Genomic DNA, 16,171 nt, shown 5'->3' with positions numbered 1-16,171 from the left:
ACAAAACTAATAGTTGTAATTTAATAATTTAGACTTTAATTATATTTTATGTAATTTTATTTTTAATTAAATTATATTTAATATTAGTTTTGTTTTAATCGTCTTGATAAGATCTTTCAAATGATATAAATTTATTTTAATAATATACAATTTATGTGTTTGCTTTAAATTAAGTATGTTTAAAGTAGTTTTAATTAAGTTTTATATGTTTGCTTTAAATTAAGTATGTAATTTGCTTTAATTTTGTTATAATTGAGCTTTATGTGTTTTCATTTTTAATTAATCTATGTTCAATATTAGACTTATTTTAATCGTCTTGATGAAATCATTCAAATGATATAATTCATTTTAAATAATATAAAATTTATAGTTAACAATTTAACAAAATATACAAATATATTAAAACAAAAAACAAAATACAAAAGGAATTAAACAAAAAAGAGGGGTAAAAATGAAGAAAAAAATTATAGAGATTTGGCGCAATGTGAAAAGTGTTGCGCCAAATATGGCGTAGCACTGTTCATAGTGCGCCAAAATTTTGGTGAAATAGTGCCCCGTTGGAGCTGAATCGCGCTATTTTTTTTATTTTTTTTATTTTTTTTTGGTGTTTTGGTGGTTTAGCGCTCCGTTGGAGATGGTCTTAGTCAATTACATTTTGTTTGCTCTTTGTGCTAAAAGTTTTAGTGTTTATCTTTTTATTTTGTAAATATTTATATGTGACATTTTATTACATTAAAAGATCAAATAGAAAGCAAGTATATTCAGATAGATGTATATATATGCCAATGACCTTGTGGTCTAGTGGCATAAAGTGACTTTCTCAATGGAAGCAGTATTGATTCTTTGTGAAAGAAGAGAGATGTGTTACCTATAAAGAAAATATAATACATTTAAATTATAAAATGTAAAAGTATTATATTTATACATGTGAAAGAGAGAGTATTTAGGAATCTTTATTGTATGTTAGAATTTGTTTGATGGAAAGAATTAGCAAGTAGACTGTTTAGACGACGACGTTGACTGCTCCATTTTCCAAATGTCCCAAATTAAAAAGAAGAACACGGTATGGGCAAAGCAGAATTAAAGAAAGACATTGTTAGCTGGCATTTTGCATACATAAAAGTAATGGTGGGGTGGTTGCACATACACACACGCCTGCCATTTAGCTTCCCAGTCAACTGCTCTCTAAAAATGTTTCCCTCTTCATTCATCCTTGTGTTTACCATCTTCTTCTTCTTCTTCTTCTTCTTAATCAAATTAAACGCCGCAGATGAAGATCATATTGCAGTAGTATTTAGAGAAAATCATTGCCACCCTCCATCACCCTGCAAGAAATTAGGAAAGTTGGAGAACATTAAATATCCTTTCTGGAGGGTGGACGACAATTCATCAACCGTGTGTGGGTATCCCGGTTTCGGCATCGACTGCTCAAACCCACATCCTGAGTTCCCCCTTCTTTACCTTTCTGATGATGCTTTTCTCGTCAAGGACATCAACTATGATGATTATTCAGTTACTCTTGCGGACGCCGATGCATTCAAGAAAGATTGTCCCAGGGCACGCCACAACTTTACTCTCACCCAAAAATCTCCGTGGCTTTATTACGGCCATAAAGATCTGAATCTAATTTTCTACTTCAACTGCACCCAAAATCCTCTTCCTGGTGGAGATGCCGCCTATCCTCCTATTCACTGTTTAAAGTCAGACCGAAAGGCGTCCTACTTGTATGTGGGAGCTTTTAATCCGTACAGTTGGGATTGGTGGAGAATTTGTGAGGCCAGAGTGGAGACGACGGTGATGGAAACAGTAGGGGTAGTTGAAAATGATATTAAATGGTTAGTTATGAACATCGGCGGAGCTATGAGTAATGGGTTCAATCTTAACTGGCAGCCGTTGGACGATTGCAGCCACTGTAATCCCCAAGGGTGGTGCGAGCAGGGCAAACATAATTTCGGCAACTTTTTGTGCTTTTGCAAGAACGAAACAGTCATTATCGTCCCTGATTGCCCTTCTAAAGGTATGTATCATTCACCTACTTCTTTCATTCAATTCCCAACCATTTCTTTTTTCTTAAACATTCATTCATTCATTCTGTATGCCTAGCTACCTGCAATATAGTTTCTAGCTTTAAAAGTGAATTATTATTGAGTCAAGTTGGTTGTTGAATATTCAACAACATAAGAATTCACCTAACATTTCCGATACGGGAAAATACAAATTAGTGACAATCTTTATGATCTGTGCGCATGGTGAGGACTGAGGAAGGCAGCTGTCATCTCCAAAGACTTGTTATGCAAAGGATTAGGTTTGGGTTTTGACTGGGTACGGTGTGGAATCTAAAAGGAATGGTCGAATGGAGGAGAGTGATTTCCACGCCGCTAGTATGAAGCTGATCTGTGGATTTTGTCTTATGGGGATAGTTGGACTTTTAAAACTTCAAAAAACACCTATAAGCTAGCTACTACAACCTTGCAACTCCTCTACACTATTCCTTCGTTGACTATACCAAACCCAGTCACGATCTGTTTTTTTTTTTTTTTTTTTTGTTCTTTTTTGTGACAATTTAAATCCGTAGCCACTACTTTAAAGTGTGTACGGAGCTCACATTGTGACCCTAGTTAGTAAAAGATCACAAATAGATAAATTAGCTTAAATTGTACCTAATTAACAAGATAAAACAAAGAAGGTTGGATTTAAAATCATGACATAGTAGTCACAAGTTTGTATATTTAGTCGTTTTGGCTTGGTTATCCATACAGTATCTCTTTTAATTCTAGGTCAAGTGATTCTTTTAAAATTTGAGCCCCTACAAAATTGAGTAATAAAAGCATATTAAATAATAGGGAGTATAAAATAGGAGGAGAAATTAGGAAGACATGTAAAATTTATTCGTTTGTAATATACCGAAACTGCATCACGGTCAACTCTGTCCGCCACTATCTTTAATTCCTGTCTGTATTATTATATACTTTTTTTTTTTTTTTTTTTTTTTGGGTACTCAAACGTGACTTTGTAATATGGTCTTTCCTCAGTTTCCTGTCTGTGCCTTCTGACAAATATTAAGGGAAAATGGGTGACGCGTAGGAATTTGTAGAGGCCCAATCTAAGTTTTCACATGTAGTTTATGAACGGCCCAGTTACGAGTGTTTGGCAAATTATTGTAATGGTCCACACAAATTATTGTAATGGTCCACACATATTTTTAATAAATTAAAAGTATATTATTTTGTACTGAAGCTACATTATATAAAATAATGTAGCTTTACTATATTAAAATTGTATTTTGAAAAAATGTACTTTATGTACATAAATAATGTACCATTAATATATTAAAAATGTACTTTTTATTTATGGTCCACATAATTGTGTGGATCATGGTCCATGCAATAATGATTGCAAGTGTTTAGTTTGGAAGCAAATTAATTCTAAGGATTCGGGTCCATAATATAAGGTAGACCTTGATCTAAAATGATATTTAAATTATGTATCTGTAATTAACATAGTATGTGTTTGTAAATAAATTGAAGACATATAATATGTTAACTACAGATACATAATATACAGTTAACATATTATATGCTCGCAGTTAGCAAATTATGTGCTTTCAATTTATTTATAGACAAATTATTTATTAATTGAAGACACATAGTATGTTAAATATATATAGACACATAATTTTTGGACCGAAGTACGATGCAAGGTGAACTTAGGCCATGGTATAACAATTGTTGTGTTGGATTATTGGGCAGTTATAACTTTGTTTGTCAAATAATTGTGTGGATCATAACAAAAGGTACATTTTTAATATACTAAAAGTACATTTTTAGTGTATTGGATGAACAGTATACAAAATAATGTATTTTTAGTACTCAAATAATATATTTTAATTTCTCTGAATACAATTTACATTTTTAATATACTAAAAGTACATTATTTGTGTAGTGAATGTACATTATTTAATAGTATGGTCCACCGTTCACACAATAATGATTTTCTTTTTGCCTAGTCTTATGTGAATAATTTCTTCGTACATTATAATAGAAGAAACTACGCCTAAATATAAACAACTAAAACACGATTTAAGTTGATTTGATAACCATAAGATTACGAATTCGATTCTTAACATGAGTGGCCTATTTACTATTTTAGTTTAAGCCGACCAGTTATATGTAACCTAGGAATCTAGGATGCTTTACGATCTATATGATTCTTTGCTAACAAGAGTCACAAAGTAGGGTTCATAATCCAGTAAAGAATCTTGAATAATGATTATGGAGTTTTTCAAGTTGTTGGTTTTTCTCTTGCTAAAAAAAGACAACATACCAGAGCTTCACTTTCGAAACATCAGCACTCTTAGTCTTGATGTTTATTATTATTATTATTATTATTTTTGTGGTGGTGATAGGAAATTTTTTGCCGCGGCTATCGTCTATTTCTCCTCAACTAACAGGGCGTTTGATTGGAGGGATTTTAAATTCCCTTCCCACTTAATTCCCACCTAATTCCAAAGGCCATTAAATTCCGTAGTTTGGTTGAAGGGAATTGCAATTCCATGGAATTGCAATTCCTCCATTTTCATGGAATTAAAATCCCATGTCCCCCCTGGTATTTTAATTCCTGGGAAAAAAAGATAGTGATGAGTCAAAATTACCCCTTCCTTTTTTAACCTAAAATTAATGTCTAACAACAATAATAGACATTTTTGACTTTATACTACTTATTCCCTTTCAATTCCCATGTATACCAAACATTGGAATTGAAATTTCCAGTAATTCTATTCCTATCAACCAAACACTGGAATTTAAATTCCCACTTTATTCACAGTATTTCAACTCCCATGGAATTACAATTCCTTTCCCACATAATTCCCTCCCTCCAACCAAACGCCCTGTAAAAGGTAATATTTTTAAGCAGAACCTATTATTGAAAGCTAAATCATTATTGTTAAGAATGAAGTAGCATTTATTATGTTTAAAGTAAAATTTATCATTCTTCAACAAAAAAAAGTGCTCCATAATACTTTCAAAGAAATAATTTTAAAGTAAAACATATCACTGTTAAATCAAGAAATTATTTTCTTCAAAAAAAAATAAAATAAATAAATAAAGCCATTTTTTTTAAGTTTATAACATACACTCACATAAATTTTTATGCTCAAATTACTACGAGTATAGCTTATATATATGGTCTGTACAAATATCTTATTTTGGATATTAGTTCACATGGTAAATTTTGTGTAAGGACCACAACCTTATTCTAAAGGATAATAAAGGAAAGGGACATCTGTGTTTTTTTATTATTTACTTCAAAGTTAGCAGTCATATTATATTATATAACAAACTAAACCAATACATTATCCTGTAGTCTACTTTCTAGAGGGAGAATCCTTAGCCTTCTTTTAATAATAATAATCATCCTAAGAAAATAGGAATCTGTGGGTGTTAGAAAGCAAAAATTCAGAAGTATGTTTTTGTCAAACCACGAAGTGTTATGAGCATGTCTTAACTGTGAGAGCACCTTTAAAACTGTACTATATTTAGACTAATTTCATTCGTATAGGGTCGGTTTAATTAAGCAGGTTCATTTTCCAATAATTTCTAAGTAATTGACCAGTGGAAAGAGTCATCGATCAACTTAGCAGCTGCCGCGTGCGTTCTCATGTTCCAATGTACTGGTCAACGTTATACAATTCAACCTTGGACAATCTAGTTCTCATGTTCCTAGTTTCTTAGCAATATGAAGGAAAAATGTCGCCCTTTTCCTTTAAAAATATTACAGCTAGAAAACGCATCATCATATCATTCCATTCTCCATTAAACTCCATCATCATCTCCTCCTCTACATATGCTCTTAATTACAAATGTATGTACTAAGCTTCCACTCTCTTCTTCCCCATTCCATCACCACCATCATATTCCTCCTGCTCACCTCCTCTCCACTGGTCTCCGGCAATCAGTTTTTGACGTGTAATAGTAGCTACTATAACTGCGGTGAAATCAAGGGTATTGGGTACCCTTTCTGGGGCGGAGACAGGCTTAAAGATTGCGGCCATCCAGATTTCCAACTTACGTGCGACGAGAAAACTAATCATACGACTATGATCATTAATTCCCTGTCATTTCGGGTGTTCGACATCGATGTTCCTTATAAATATATGATGAAAATTGCGCGTAGCGATCTGGTCGACGATGAGTGCCCCAATAGATCAATTAGTGAAACGAGGTTGAGTGATGACCCATTTTTACACTTCCCTGATATGCATAACATTACGTTGCACTTCGATTGTAACTCGTCGTTCCACCTGCCCCCGGAGTATTCAAGATTTGGGTTCGAATGCACCGAGGATGGTGTTGAGAAGTTTGGGTTTTTTGAGGACGACAATAGTGTCCCGAGGGGGTTTTGGATCAGAAAAGTTATTGTGAGTCGAGAGTTGAGGTTCCGATTTCGGAAATTAAATTGACGGAGGTGAGGGGCAACAAGATGGAGTTGTTGAGGGCGTTGAGCCAAGGGATTCCGGTGGTGTATAATGGGAGCTATGAGTACTGTTTTTCTTGCGAGACTTCTGATGGGGTATGTTGGTCGGGCACAAATTTAGAAGAACCAACGTGTCTTTGTCACGACGGAATCTACCCTTACTCCTGTGGATTCGACGACAAAAAAGGTAACACCTTGGCCCTTGCTCATCTTCATATGTGGGTTTAGATTCCCTTTTATTCACACTTTTGATCCGGCCGCCCTCTTGAAGAAAGGCAAATTATTGTGTGGACCGTCGTCCACGCATGTGGACCACGGACTAAAGTATTGTTGTGAATATTATAAGTAAGAATAATGTGCATTATGTATTAAAATAATGTACATTATGTGTTAGAATAATAACATATTTAGGATAATATAATGTACATTATATTTTAAAATAATGTACATTATATTTTAGAATAATATACATTATGAATTATAAAAATTTATGTTGCAGCTAAGCGCACAAAAAATAAAATTAAGCAAAATGACGTCGTTTTTGGATCATAGTCCACACAGTTGTGTAGACTCTGGTCCACACAATAACTATTGTTGAAGAAAACAAATCAGTTAGTCCATTGTAAAATGGCAAATTATACCATGGATCGAGGTTTACTTTGCATTGTGGACACTGGTCAAAAATAACCTTAAGATTATATGTTTGCCGTTAGCATATTCATTATCTGCAATTAATTGTTTATGTGCTATAAATAAATTAAAGACATATAACATGTTAACTACAAACACATAAAATAGTAACTACTGACACACACGGTTAACGGTAAGTATAAAATTATATGTCTACAATTAACATATTCTGTACCTACAGTAAACCATTTGTGTCTATAGTTAACATGTTATGTGTATTTAATTTATTTTTACAAGCACATAATAGATTAACTGGAACATCTGGAAGTACAAGAATATAACAACTTTTTAGATCAGAATTTACAATGTAAAATGAACTCTGATCCATTGTATAACAATTATTGTAAAAGACGCGTGAGGCCTAGTATTCATGCCCAAATCACCCTTTTTTTTCCCAAGTAGCTTAGCCTACTTATTTTGAAGTCTATACCTTTTAAATCCTATTAGATACTTAATTACGATGCATTTGGAAGAACAGTGATATTAAAGTCGATCATACATTAGTTCCACTAAACTTTTATTTCATCAGTTGAACATCTTAACACTTGAAGCAGTTTGGGTGATAAATAACTCTATTCTCAACATTGTTAAATATGTGTTTAGAGAGTGATAAGAGTTGTTAAATGTTTTAATCGTTTTTCCAAATTTAGCGTTTAGACAACCAAAGGTTATCATTCCTTCCACCCTTTGCCAATTTCTAATTGTATATTTGTATAATGAAGAATGTATGAAAAGAGCAAACACTAAACTAGATGATGTAATAATCTAGAAAAGTAAAACCATTCCAATTTGCGCTTTCTTGCTAAGAACAAACAAGGCTAGAATAGGAAATTAGGAGACTAGGTACTCATCTTGATCTAACTATGAAACTAGATGTTTTATTAGGTTATAAATATGGGAAATGAAAAAAAGAAGAAAATTAGAAGATGTACTAATCTATAAGACTAAAACTATTTTAAAGAAATAATCAGTAACAATTGTTACTTTTTTAGATAATGTGAAATTTAATTTCCACGTGTCCAATACTGGTTGGATTCAAGATAAATTATTAATATTATTTATGTCGTGAAATGCCTATTATTTTGATTTTGTCAAAGGTAGAGACTTTGAGAAATCAATTCCGCGTTAGAATGTCTGTGTTGTCACGCTCACGTATGGCTCATAGCTAAAGGCTAAAGCTATCATTGTCTGCAAGGTGTGAATATTAACCAAAAGAGAATACTTTCGGTTTTACCAACCTCCCAGCACCCACCTTAGAAAATCTTTAGCTTTCGTCTACTCTAATCCCAATTTCTTGACCAATCATCATCAACCACCCAATTGGTCAATCTTCAATGTCCACACAACAAATTGAATTAGTCACATTCCCATCTTATTGTGACATGAAATTTGAAACACTATTATCATACTTTTTTTTTTCTTGAATTTGGGTCTATTGCTTGAAAAGAAAATTTAACCTATCATTAAATTAAATTTTGAAACTTGAGTTGTATTCGTCTTTCATAAGTTCTCTAGCATACTATGTGAGGGAAACTCACAATCACTATTTGAGGTGTGCAATGAATAAATCTCATATTGTAACTCTAGTAGACAAATGATCAGAATAAGATAAAATATCCTAGGTTGCTCATAGCTGACGAATTCAAATCAAGAAGTCCAATATATCGCTCATACTAAGAATTGAACTTGGAACTTTGTAGTTACCAATCTAGCGGTCTACTAACTTGATTATGGAAATTATGGTTACCCCAAATTGAATATGGTGCTGTTAGAAATTGTAGAAGTTCAATATCAAATGAATGATCATAAAACTCATGGGAGGTGTGTGAGGAAACACATGATCCGTGTACCTTGAATGAGGAAACTCATGGCCAGACAAAATAAAAAAAGATTATAGAACATTAAAAATAAAATGTTGTAAAAACAAATGTCATACCTTAATTTCCATGTTGTAATGCATTTCCTACATTTTTTGACTTTTGGGTCATCCATTGGATGTTTGTTCAAATTAAAGCTAAAGTTTGAAGTCAACATTTCATGTCGTCAACCTATATCGTATCTTGGAGGTTTTGTTTTCCCCCCATATTACCTATATTTCACCAAATAGCTCATTGGGAGGCTAAAACAGTCTTTGCAGGCAGTTGCTTGAAGTCTTTGAAACAAATTTTTCCTCATCTTTATACAAAAGACTGCAACTAGTTTATTCACATAAATGTACAAACTAGAAAAATTACCAAGAATTCTTTCTAGTATCATTTCCATCCTCCTCTTTCCTGCTTCATTCTTTTGCTCTCTCTATATTCCCTCCATCTTCAATCATGTTCAAGAGTTCAATAATCCTTTGTATTATTTTCATCTTCATCTCACTATATGAAGCCCAATCCTTGAATTCCTCAACCTGCAATCCTCAAGATTGTGGTAATGGCCTCAAGGTGTCATTCCCTTTCTGGATTCCAAACAAACAAGAATCCAACTGCGGCTTGCCTGGATACACCATAACGTGTGACGATGACAAGCCCGTTATCAAGATTCGAAACGATGATTATATCCTCAAAAACATGTTTTACCCCAACAATTCCTTCCGGTTGGCTAAATCCGAGGTTTTTGACGAGGATAATGAATGTCCTGTTCCTCGAAGCAATTTTAGCACGGAAGGTACCCCGTTTAGCTATGGCCCTGACACGGATGACCTCTTCTTCTTCTATGGTTGCCCGAAGCCTTACGAGATGGGGACTTATTCTGTGGATTGTGCCAGCAATGGCTCCCATCATTCTTTTGCTGATTTTCATACTGATCTCTTTGAGCACTACAACTATTCAGTAGAGTTGTGCCAGCCCCCGGTTAACACGCCCGTGGAGGCTGAAGCTATAAGCAAATTGGTGGAGTTGAATTATACACAAGTTTTGAAGAGAGGATTTGTTCTGCAGTGGGATGGGTCTAATTGTAGCGAATGCGAGAAAAGTGGGGGAAACTGTGGTTCTTACAACAATGAATTCTCCTGTTTCTGCCATAACCAAATACAAAACAGAACCTGCCCTCATGGTAACGGTTAGAATCAAACACTTACCACTATGCCAAAAGTTATAATTAGTAACTAAGGGCCCAACTTTATTTTGTTTATAGACCGACATCATATTTTGGGAAGACCTGGTGTTGAATTTGGCCTTTAAAGCCCTTTACTGATCTCCGTTCAACAATTCCTCAGCCACAGGATGCTAGACTGGCGGTGGCCTCCAGGCTCCACCTATAAAATTTCCACTTTCTAGTTGTTATTATCATTATTCTTTTTTGTCTTTTATGATTTCATGCATATGATTTACTGTTTAGCTTTTAAATATATGTTTCATTGAGTATAATTAACTTAGATTAAACATTAAATATACAACCAAAAATTGTTTCTAACAACAGTTGATATCACAGGTAAAAATGTGGGAATGAAGATTGGCATAGGTAATTTTCTATATTACACCTGACCCTTTGATCATTGCAGCAATTATTTCTATTTCTGAATTTTCCAGTTTTGAACACTAATTAGAGTTTAGAATTACAGGCATTGGCGGAGCTGCATTTGCTTTCATAGTATGCTTCTGTTGGTTTGCGTACCATAGACGACAAAAGAAGCAGCGCTCTGTTTCATCATCGTACTTAATGTCGCGAAGCGTTCCTTCAAATCCATCTTCATCAACCATAGATCTTGAAAATGGTTCAAACTACCATGGAGTCCCCCTCTTTGATTATACCGAGCTTGAAGAAGCCACCAACAATTTTGATCCCAGCAATGAACTTGGAGATGGTGGATTTGGCACTGTATATAAAGGTGAGAAAAAACACACATTCCCCCAATATCCAAAGTATTTTAATGTTAGGATAAAACATTTATCACTATGCCAAAAGGTATAGCTTATAGCAAAGGTCCAATATTACATTTTCTAGAGGCAAGGTATTTGATTTGGCCCTTCATGGCTTCATCGGCCTGGCCTCAGCCCAATAATTCCCTAGCCACCAATGGATGGACTTGACCCTTTATCGGTCTCCGCCCAACAATTCCCCTCCTAGTTTTAACTACATAGTTTTTGCTCGGACTCGTACTGCTCTAATATCACTTGTTAGATCAAGCAATTACCACTACGCTAAAAGCTATAGCTCGTAGTGAAGAAACAACTTTATTTTCTTATAAACCGCCATCACATTTTCGTGCAGCAGGGTACTGGACTTGGCCATTTATAGGCATCCGCCCAATAATTTTCTAGCCACCAATTGATGGATTTGACCCTTTATTGGTCTCCGCTCAACAATTTCCCCTCCTAGTTTTAACTGCACAGTTTTTGCTCGGACTCGTGCTGTTCTAATATCACTTGTTAGATCAAGCACTTACCACTACACTAAAAGCTATAGCTCGTAGCAAATACACAACTTTATTTCCTTATAAATCGCCATCACATTTTCGTACGATAGGGTACTGGTCTTGGCGATTTACAGGTATCCGCCCAACAATTTTCTAATCACCAATTGATGGATTTGGCTCTTTACCGTGGCCCATATGCCTAACATTTGATTTGATGTATAACTTCTTGAGTGTGGAATTTATTATAGGTAAACTCAGAGATGGGCGGGTTGTTGCTGTGAAACGCTTATATGAAAATAACTACAAGAGGGTTGAGCAGTTCATGACTGAAATTGAAATCCTAGCACAAAAGCGCCACAAGAATCTTGTCACCCTTTATGGATGCACCTCTCGCAACTCTCGCGAGCTTCTCCTAGTTTATGAGTATGTTCCCAATGGCACAATCGCCGATCATCTTCACGGTGAGCGGGCGAGGCCTAGATCGATGTGTTGGGCTACTCGGTTGAGCATCGCTGTCGAGACCGCCAGTGCTTTGGCTTATCTCCATCTCTCTGACGTCATCCACCGCGATGTCAAGACTAACAACATTCTCCTGGACAACAACTTCTGTGTCAAGGTTGCGGATTTCGGGCTGTCCCGGCTCTTCCCGACCCACGTCACCCATGTCTCCACAGCTCCACAGGGCACCCCGGGCTACGTTGACCCAGAGTATCACGAGTGCTACCAGCTTACCAGTAAGAGCGACGTTTACAGCTTTGGGGTGGTGCTGATCGAGCTCATATCGTCCCTTCCAGCCGTGGATATCACCAGGCACCGTCACGAGATCAACCTCTCCAACATGGCTATCAACAAGATCCAATGCAACGCGTTACACGAGCTCGTGGATAAAAACCTCGGGTTCGAATCGGATGCCAAAGTCCGGGAAATGATCAGTGCAGTGGCGGAGTTGGCTTTCCGGTGCTTGCAAAGTGGGAAAGATATGAGGCCGACTATGCCGGAAGTGTTGGAGAGATTGGTAGAGATTCAGAACATGGATTCCACTGGGAAGACAGATTCCCATTCCAAGAGAAGCCCTACAGATTCTTCAGTACTGTTACTGAAGAATAATGAGGCTGCAGCCCTTTCTCCGAATTCTGTCATTACTGCACAATGGCCTAGCAGATCAACAACTAATAGTAGCAGTAGCTGCTAAGTTTTAGCCGGTTGTGTTCTTTCAAGTAAAAATGTTGAGTATTTACTGTCTATATATCTCTCAGGAAATATTGAATTTCACTTTTTCCCCCCTATTACAGATTTTTACGTACTAAAGGAGATGTAGGTATGCAGAGGCAGTTATATTTACCGCTATCTGGTTTATATTGATTTATTCTTTCACAAAAAAAGAATGTATTTTATTTTACTGTCTATATTAGATTAATCAACTTTCATATTTTGTGACATGATCATTAATGTAATAAACATTAAACATTATTATTATAAGTTTAATGGGAACCTCATTGTATAGTAGTAGAGGCATGACTCCCTTTTGGTTCCTATTCAAATTTTAATTGGTTGAATTTTTAAGGGAAAATAGTGAATGATGAGTGTCAATTTTTTCTATTTCTATGTATATATTTGACATCAAATTCATATGATTTTGTGGTATTTGGAAGATAAGTATGTGTGCTTATCCGGTTCCTTTGTGTCGTGATTTGGAGGTATTGACAGTAAATTTAAGGGTGTGTTTGGTTGGTGGGTTTTGCCCATAGGAATGGGTATGAAAGTGATGGTTGTTGTTTGGTTGATAGGTTTTTAGAACACTACTATGAGTTTCGAATACCCCATCAATTGAAAAACCCATACCCAAATACAATAAGGGTATTCCCTTATTCATTTTCAAGCACTACTATTAGTAACCATTCTCATTCCACCCTACTACCAAACATGTTAAATACTTTCACCAAAACCCATTATCATTACCAAGTATTTGATACACATTCCGATTCCGATTCCTATGTGCGAACCAAACACACCCTAAGTACATTGGAGATTTGGAGCTCAATTATATGTGCTCTGAAATCACATTGGGACAAAGACGCATATTGGTAAAAATCGAGGCCGTGGTTGTGGCCGCGGAAGGGCGCGTCCTAGACAGTTGAAGAGTTGTTTTTGAGCTATTTAAAGGACCCTAGGTAGACAAGTTTTAAAGAGACTTTTTCAGTCTCTAACTTGTCTCTACATAGAATAGGATTAGATTATGCTAGATTAGATTTCAATTCAAGATTGCAATTCAATTCCAACTTTAATTCAAGATTGTATATCTTCTTCAATCTACATTAGATCAAAGCTAAGTTTTCATTGCCTATATTTCAATTTCATTTGTGCTTTCTGATCGAGATTGGGATTGGGCTTCGGCCACTACTGGCATGGGGTGCCTTGCGGAGGAGGTCTGGAAGGGGGTTGCACGCGGGCGCTCAACAACCACCGAGTGGTGCAGCGGCTTCTGGCAGTTGGAGTGTCGCGGCTTGCCTCGCTCACGCAGCGGGGCGCCCGCGTTCATGGCACGGCGGAAGCGTCGCCCATCGTCGGTTGGGTGACGGTAGGTGTGGACGCGGCGGTTGCCGGCGGACGACGCGTGCTAGGCGTCAAGTGCGCCCTGTCGCATCCCAGTAGCGTGGTCGGCGTAGGGGTGTTGTGGGGTGTTATGATAGCGTCTAGGTGGATGGTGCATGTGTGGGGTATGACCAATGTTGAAAAAATCGCGCACTGTTTTTATTTTTTATTTTTGTTATTTTTTTTTTAATTTTTAAAATATTTTTTTTTTTTAAAAAAAAACCTAAAATCTTAAATACCTAAGTACCTAAAAAAGCATCTATAAGATTATAATTGATTAATTTAATTGTAAATTGTATACACCTTTAGAATTACAAGTAAAAAACACAATTTCACAAATACACAAGCAACGACTCACAACTTTATAAATCACAACTTATAAACTATCAAAGCAAACTTTCAAATCAATTCATCATTTCATCAAATCAATACAATACAAAATAACTTAATAAAGAAATCATCAAATCATAAAGTCATAGAGTCATTCCATCAAACTTCCAAATCATAGTCCATGCAAACTCCAAAAGTCCAAAATAAAGAAATCATCATATCAATACAAAAACTTCAAGTTTTCAAATTTTGAAACAAAGTAAATAACAATTAACAAATAATAATAATGTCAAAGTGTTCATCAAATTCAACTTTCAAGGTTTTCTTCTCCATCTCCTTGTCCATATTGACCTAAACTAGACATAACTTTAGGTATTTGTGGTGAGATTTGATTGTTGTTTAATTAATGGGTTCAATTGGTGAGATATCGACGAATGATCATAGTTAGTTGTATATAATCTAATAGCTCGACGAAGTATTAGGATATATTTGGAGTAATCATCACTATAATTATAAGAATTAATACTTATGAGGGTTAATCAATTGTCTAATAGGTGAATCCCAAATCCATAGTCTTATCTCAGTTGGAATTTTCTTTGCTTTAAATTCATAAATATTCTTTTTAATCATATTAATTAATTCTATTTATTTGCGTTTTTCCTTATCAACAATTTGATTATTCAAGATAACAATTAATAATGTTCTTCATGGGATCGACCCTAGAATACTTCAGGAATTTATATTGTGATTGACTCTGTGCGCTTGAAGATTATAGCAATCAGATACCTAAAGGAAAAACACGAGCCTTTTTGGGCAGTGCCAAACCAAATTTCACTATATTGTAAGTATTTTTGTACATTTATATGGCTGTTTTCTAGAGAAAATTGGAGTCCTCCTCCCCTTGTTCTTCATCACATAGTTTTTATAGTAGTAGGATGAGTAGTGTAGGACTGTAGGCTTCCTATTATTAGTGGGGGGGTTTTAATGGGATTTATGGGTGATAATGGTGTTTAATGAGATTTATGGGTGATAATGAGTTTTTATGAGTAATACTGTAATAATTTGAATACTTATGGCTAATAAATTGGATGTTATATGGAAGAATAATTGGTTAGGGAGTTAAGATTGACTGGTTGGTTATACTCCGAGTGTTATGCCCGACTGCTTGTTAGGTGGTACAGACAGGGTATTTGTGCTAGGTATCTATCAGGAGGGAAAAGCCATATCTAGTATGGATATTTGGCGGGAGGCAGAAAGAAATGTAGCGGATTGGTGGTGCTTATTACCGAACGTAAATGGCCGAATAAACAGACAGAGTATATCGGAACCATTCCTACTAGAATGGTGAGATGTCAAGTTGATGCTGCCTTTTCCCAAGTTATAGACTCGGCAAGCTTCGGGGTAGTTTTAATAGATGAAACGAGTTCCTTCATTGTTGCTACAAAGAGGACCAATTACAAGGATCAACGACTACCATCTTGTAGAGGCAATAGCTTGTAAGGAGGCCATTTCATGACTAAAATCTCGTAATCTTGACAGAATCTGATTCGAATCTGATTGTCTAAGCGCAATGGCCCACACGCTTGCTAGGGACTCCTCTGAGTCTATACAAACGTTCTGGTAGGATTATCCCCCAGATTGTCTTATTCCTCTTTTAAATTAATAATAATAATAATATGATTTTCCACTTTCAAAAAAAAAAAATGTTAACGGCATATTATGTGCATGTAATTAATATAT

At 35.4% G+C, this 16,171-nt stretch overlaps 2 protein-coding genes and 1 pseudogene across 2 annotated transcripts; all 3 read left to right on the top strand.

Annotated features, from left to right (window-relative positions):
• Positions 1-1,050: 1,050 nt before the first annotated feature.
• Positions 1,051-3,167, top strand: LOC109164488. The gene is made up of 2 exons (XM_019313008.1): positions 1,051-2,017; positions 3,033-3,167. The coding sequence occupies exons 1-2, from the start codon at positions 1,066-1,068 to the stop codon at positions 3,092-3,094; spliced, it is 1,014 nt and encodes a 337-aa protein (XP_019168553.1). The 5' UTR covers positions 1,051-1,065; the 3' UTR covers positions 3,095-3,167.
• Positions 3,168-5,594: 2,427 nt separating this feature from the next.
• LOC109164460 lies at positions 5,595-6,702 on the top strand (annotated as a pseudogene).
• Positions 6,703-9,041: 2,339 nt separating this feature from the next.
• On the top strand, positions 9,042-12,871 carry LOC109164487 (LEAF RUST 10 DISEASE-RESISTANCE LOCUS RECEPTOR-LIKE PROTEIN KINASE-like 1.2). The gene is made up of 4 exons (XM_019313007.1): positions 9,042-10,206; positions 10,585-10,614; positions 10,715-10,981; positions 11,758-12,871. The coding sequence occupies exons 1-4, from the start codon at positions 9,483-9,485 to the stop codon at positions 12,699-12,701; spliced, it is 1,965 nt and encodes a 654-aa protein (XP_019168552.1). The 5' UTR covers positions 9,042-9,482; the 3' UTR covers positions 12,702-12,871.
• Positions 12,872-16,171: the final 3,300 nt, after the last annotated feature.

The sequence above is a fragment of the Ipomoea nil genome, unplaced genomic scaffold, assembly GCF_001879475.1.
Source record: "Ipomoea nil cultivar Tokyo-kokei standard unplaced genomic scaffold, Asagao_1.1 scaffold3065, whole genome shotgun sequence".
In the NCBI taxonomy this organism is placed as follows: domain Eukaryota; kingdom Viridiplantae; phylum Streptophyta; class Magnoliopsida; order Solanales; family Convolvulaceae; genus Ipomoea; species Ipomoea nil.
Note: the sequence above shows the minus strand (reverse complement) of the source record. Positions and strands in the feature narration are given on the sequence as shown.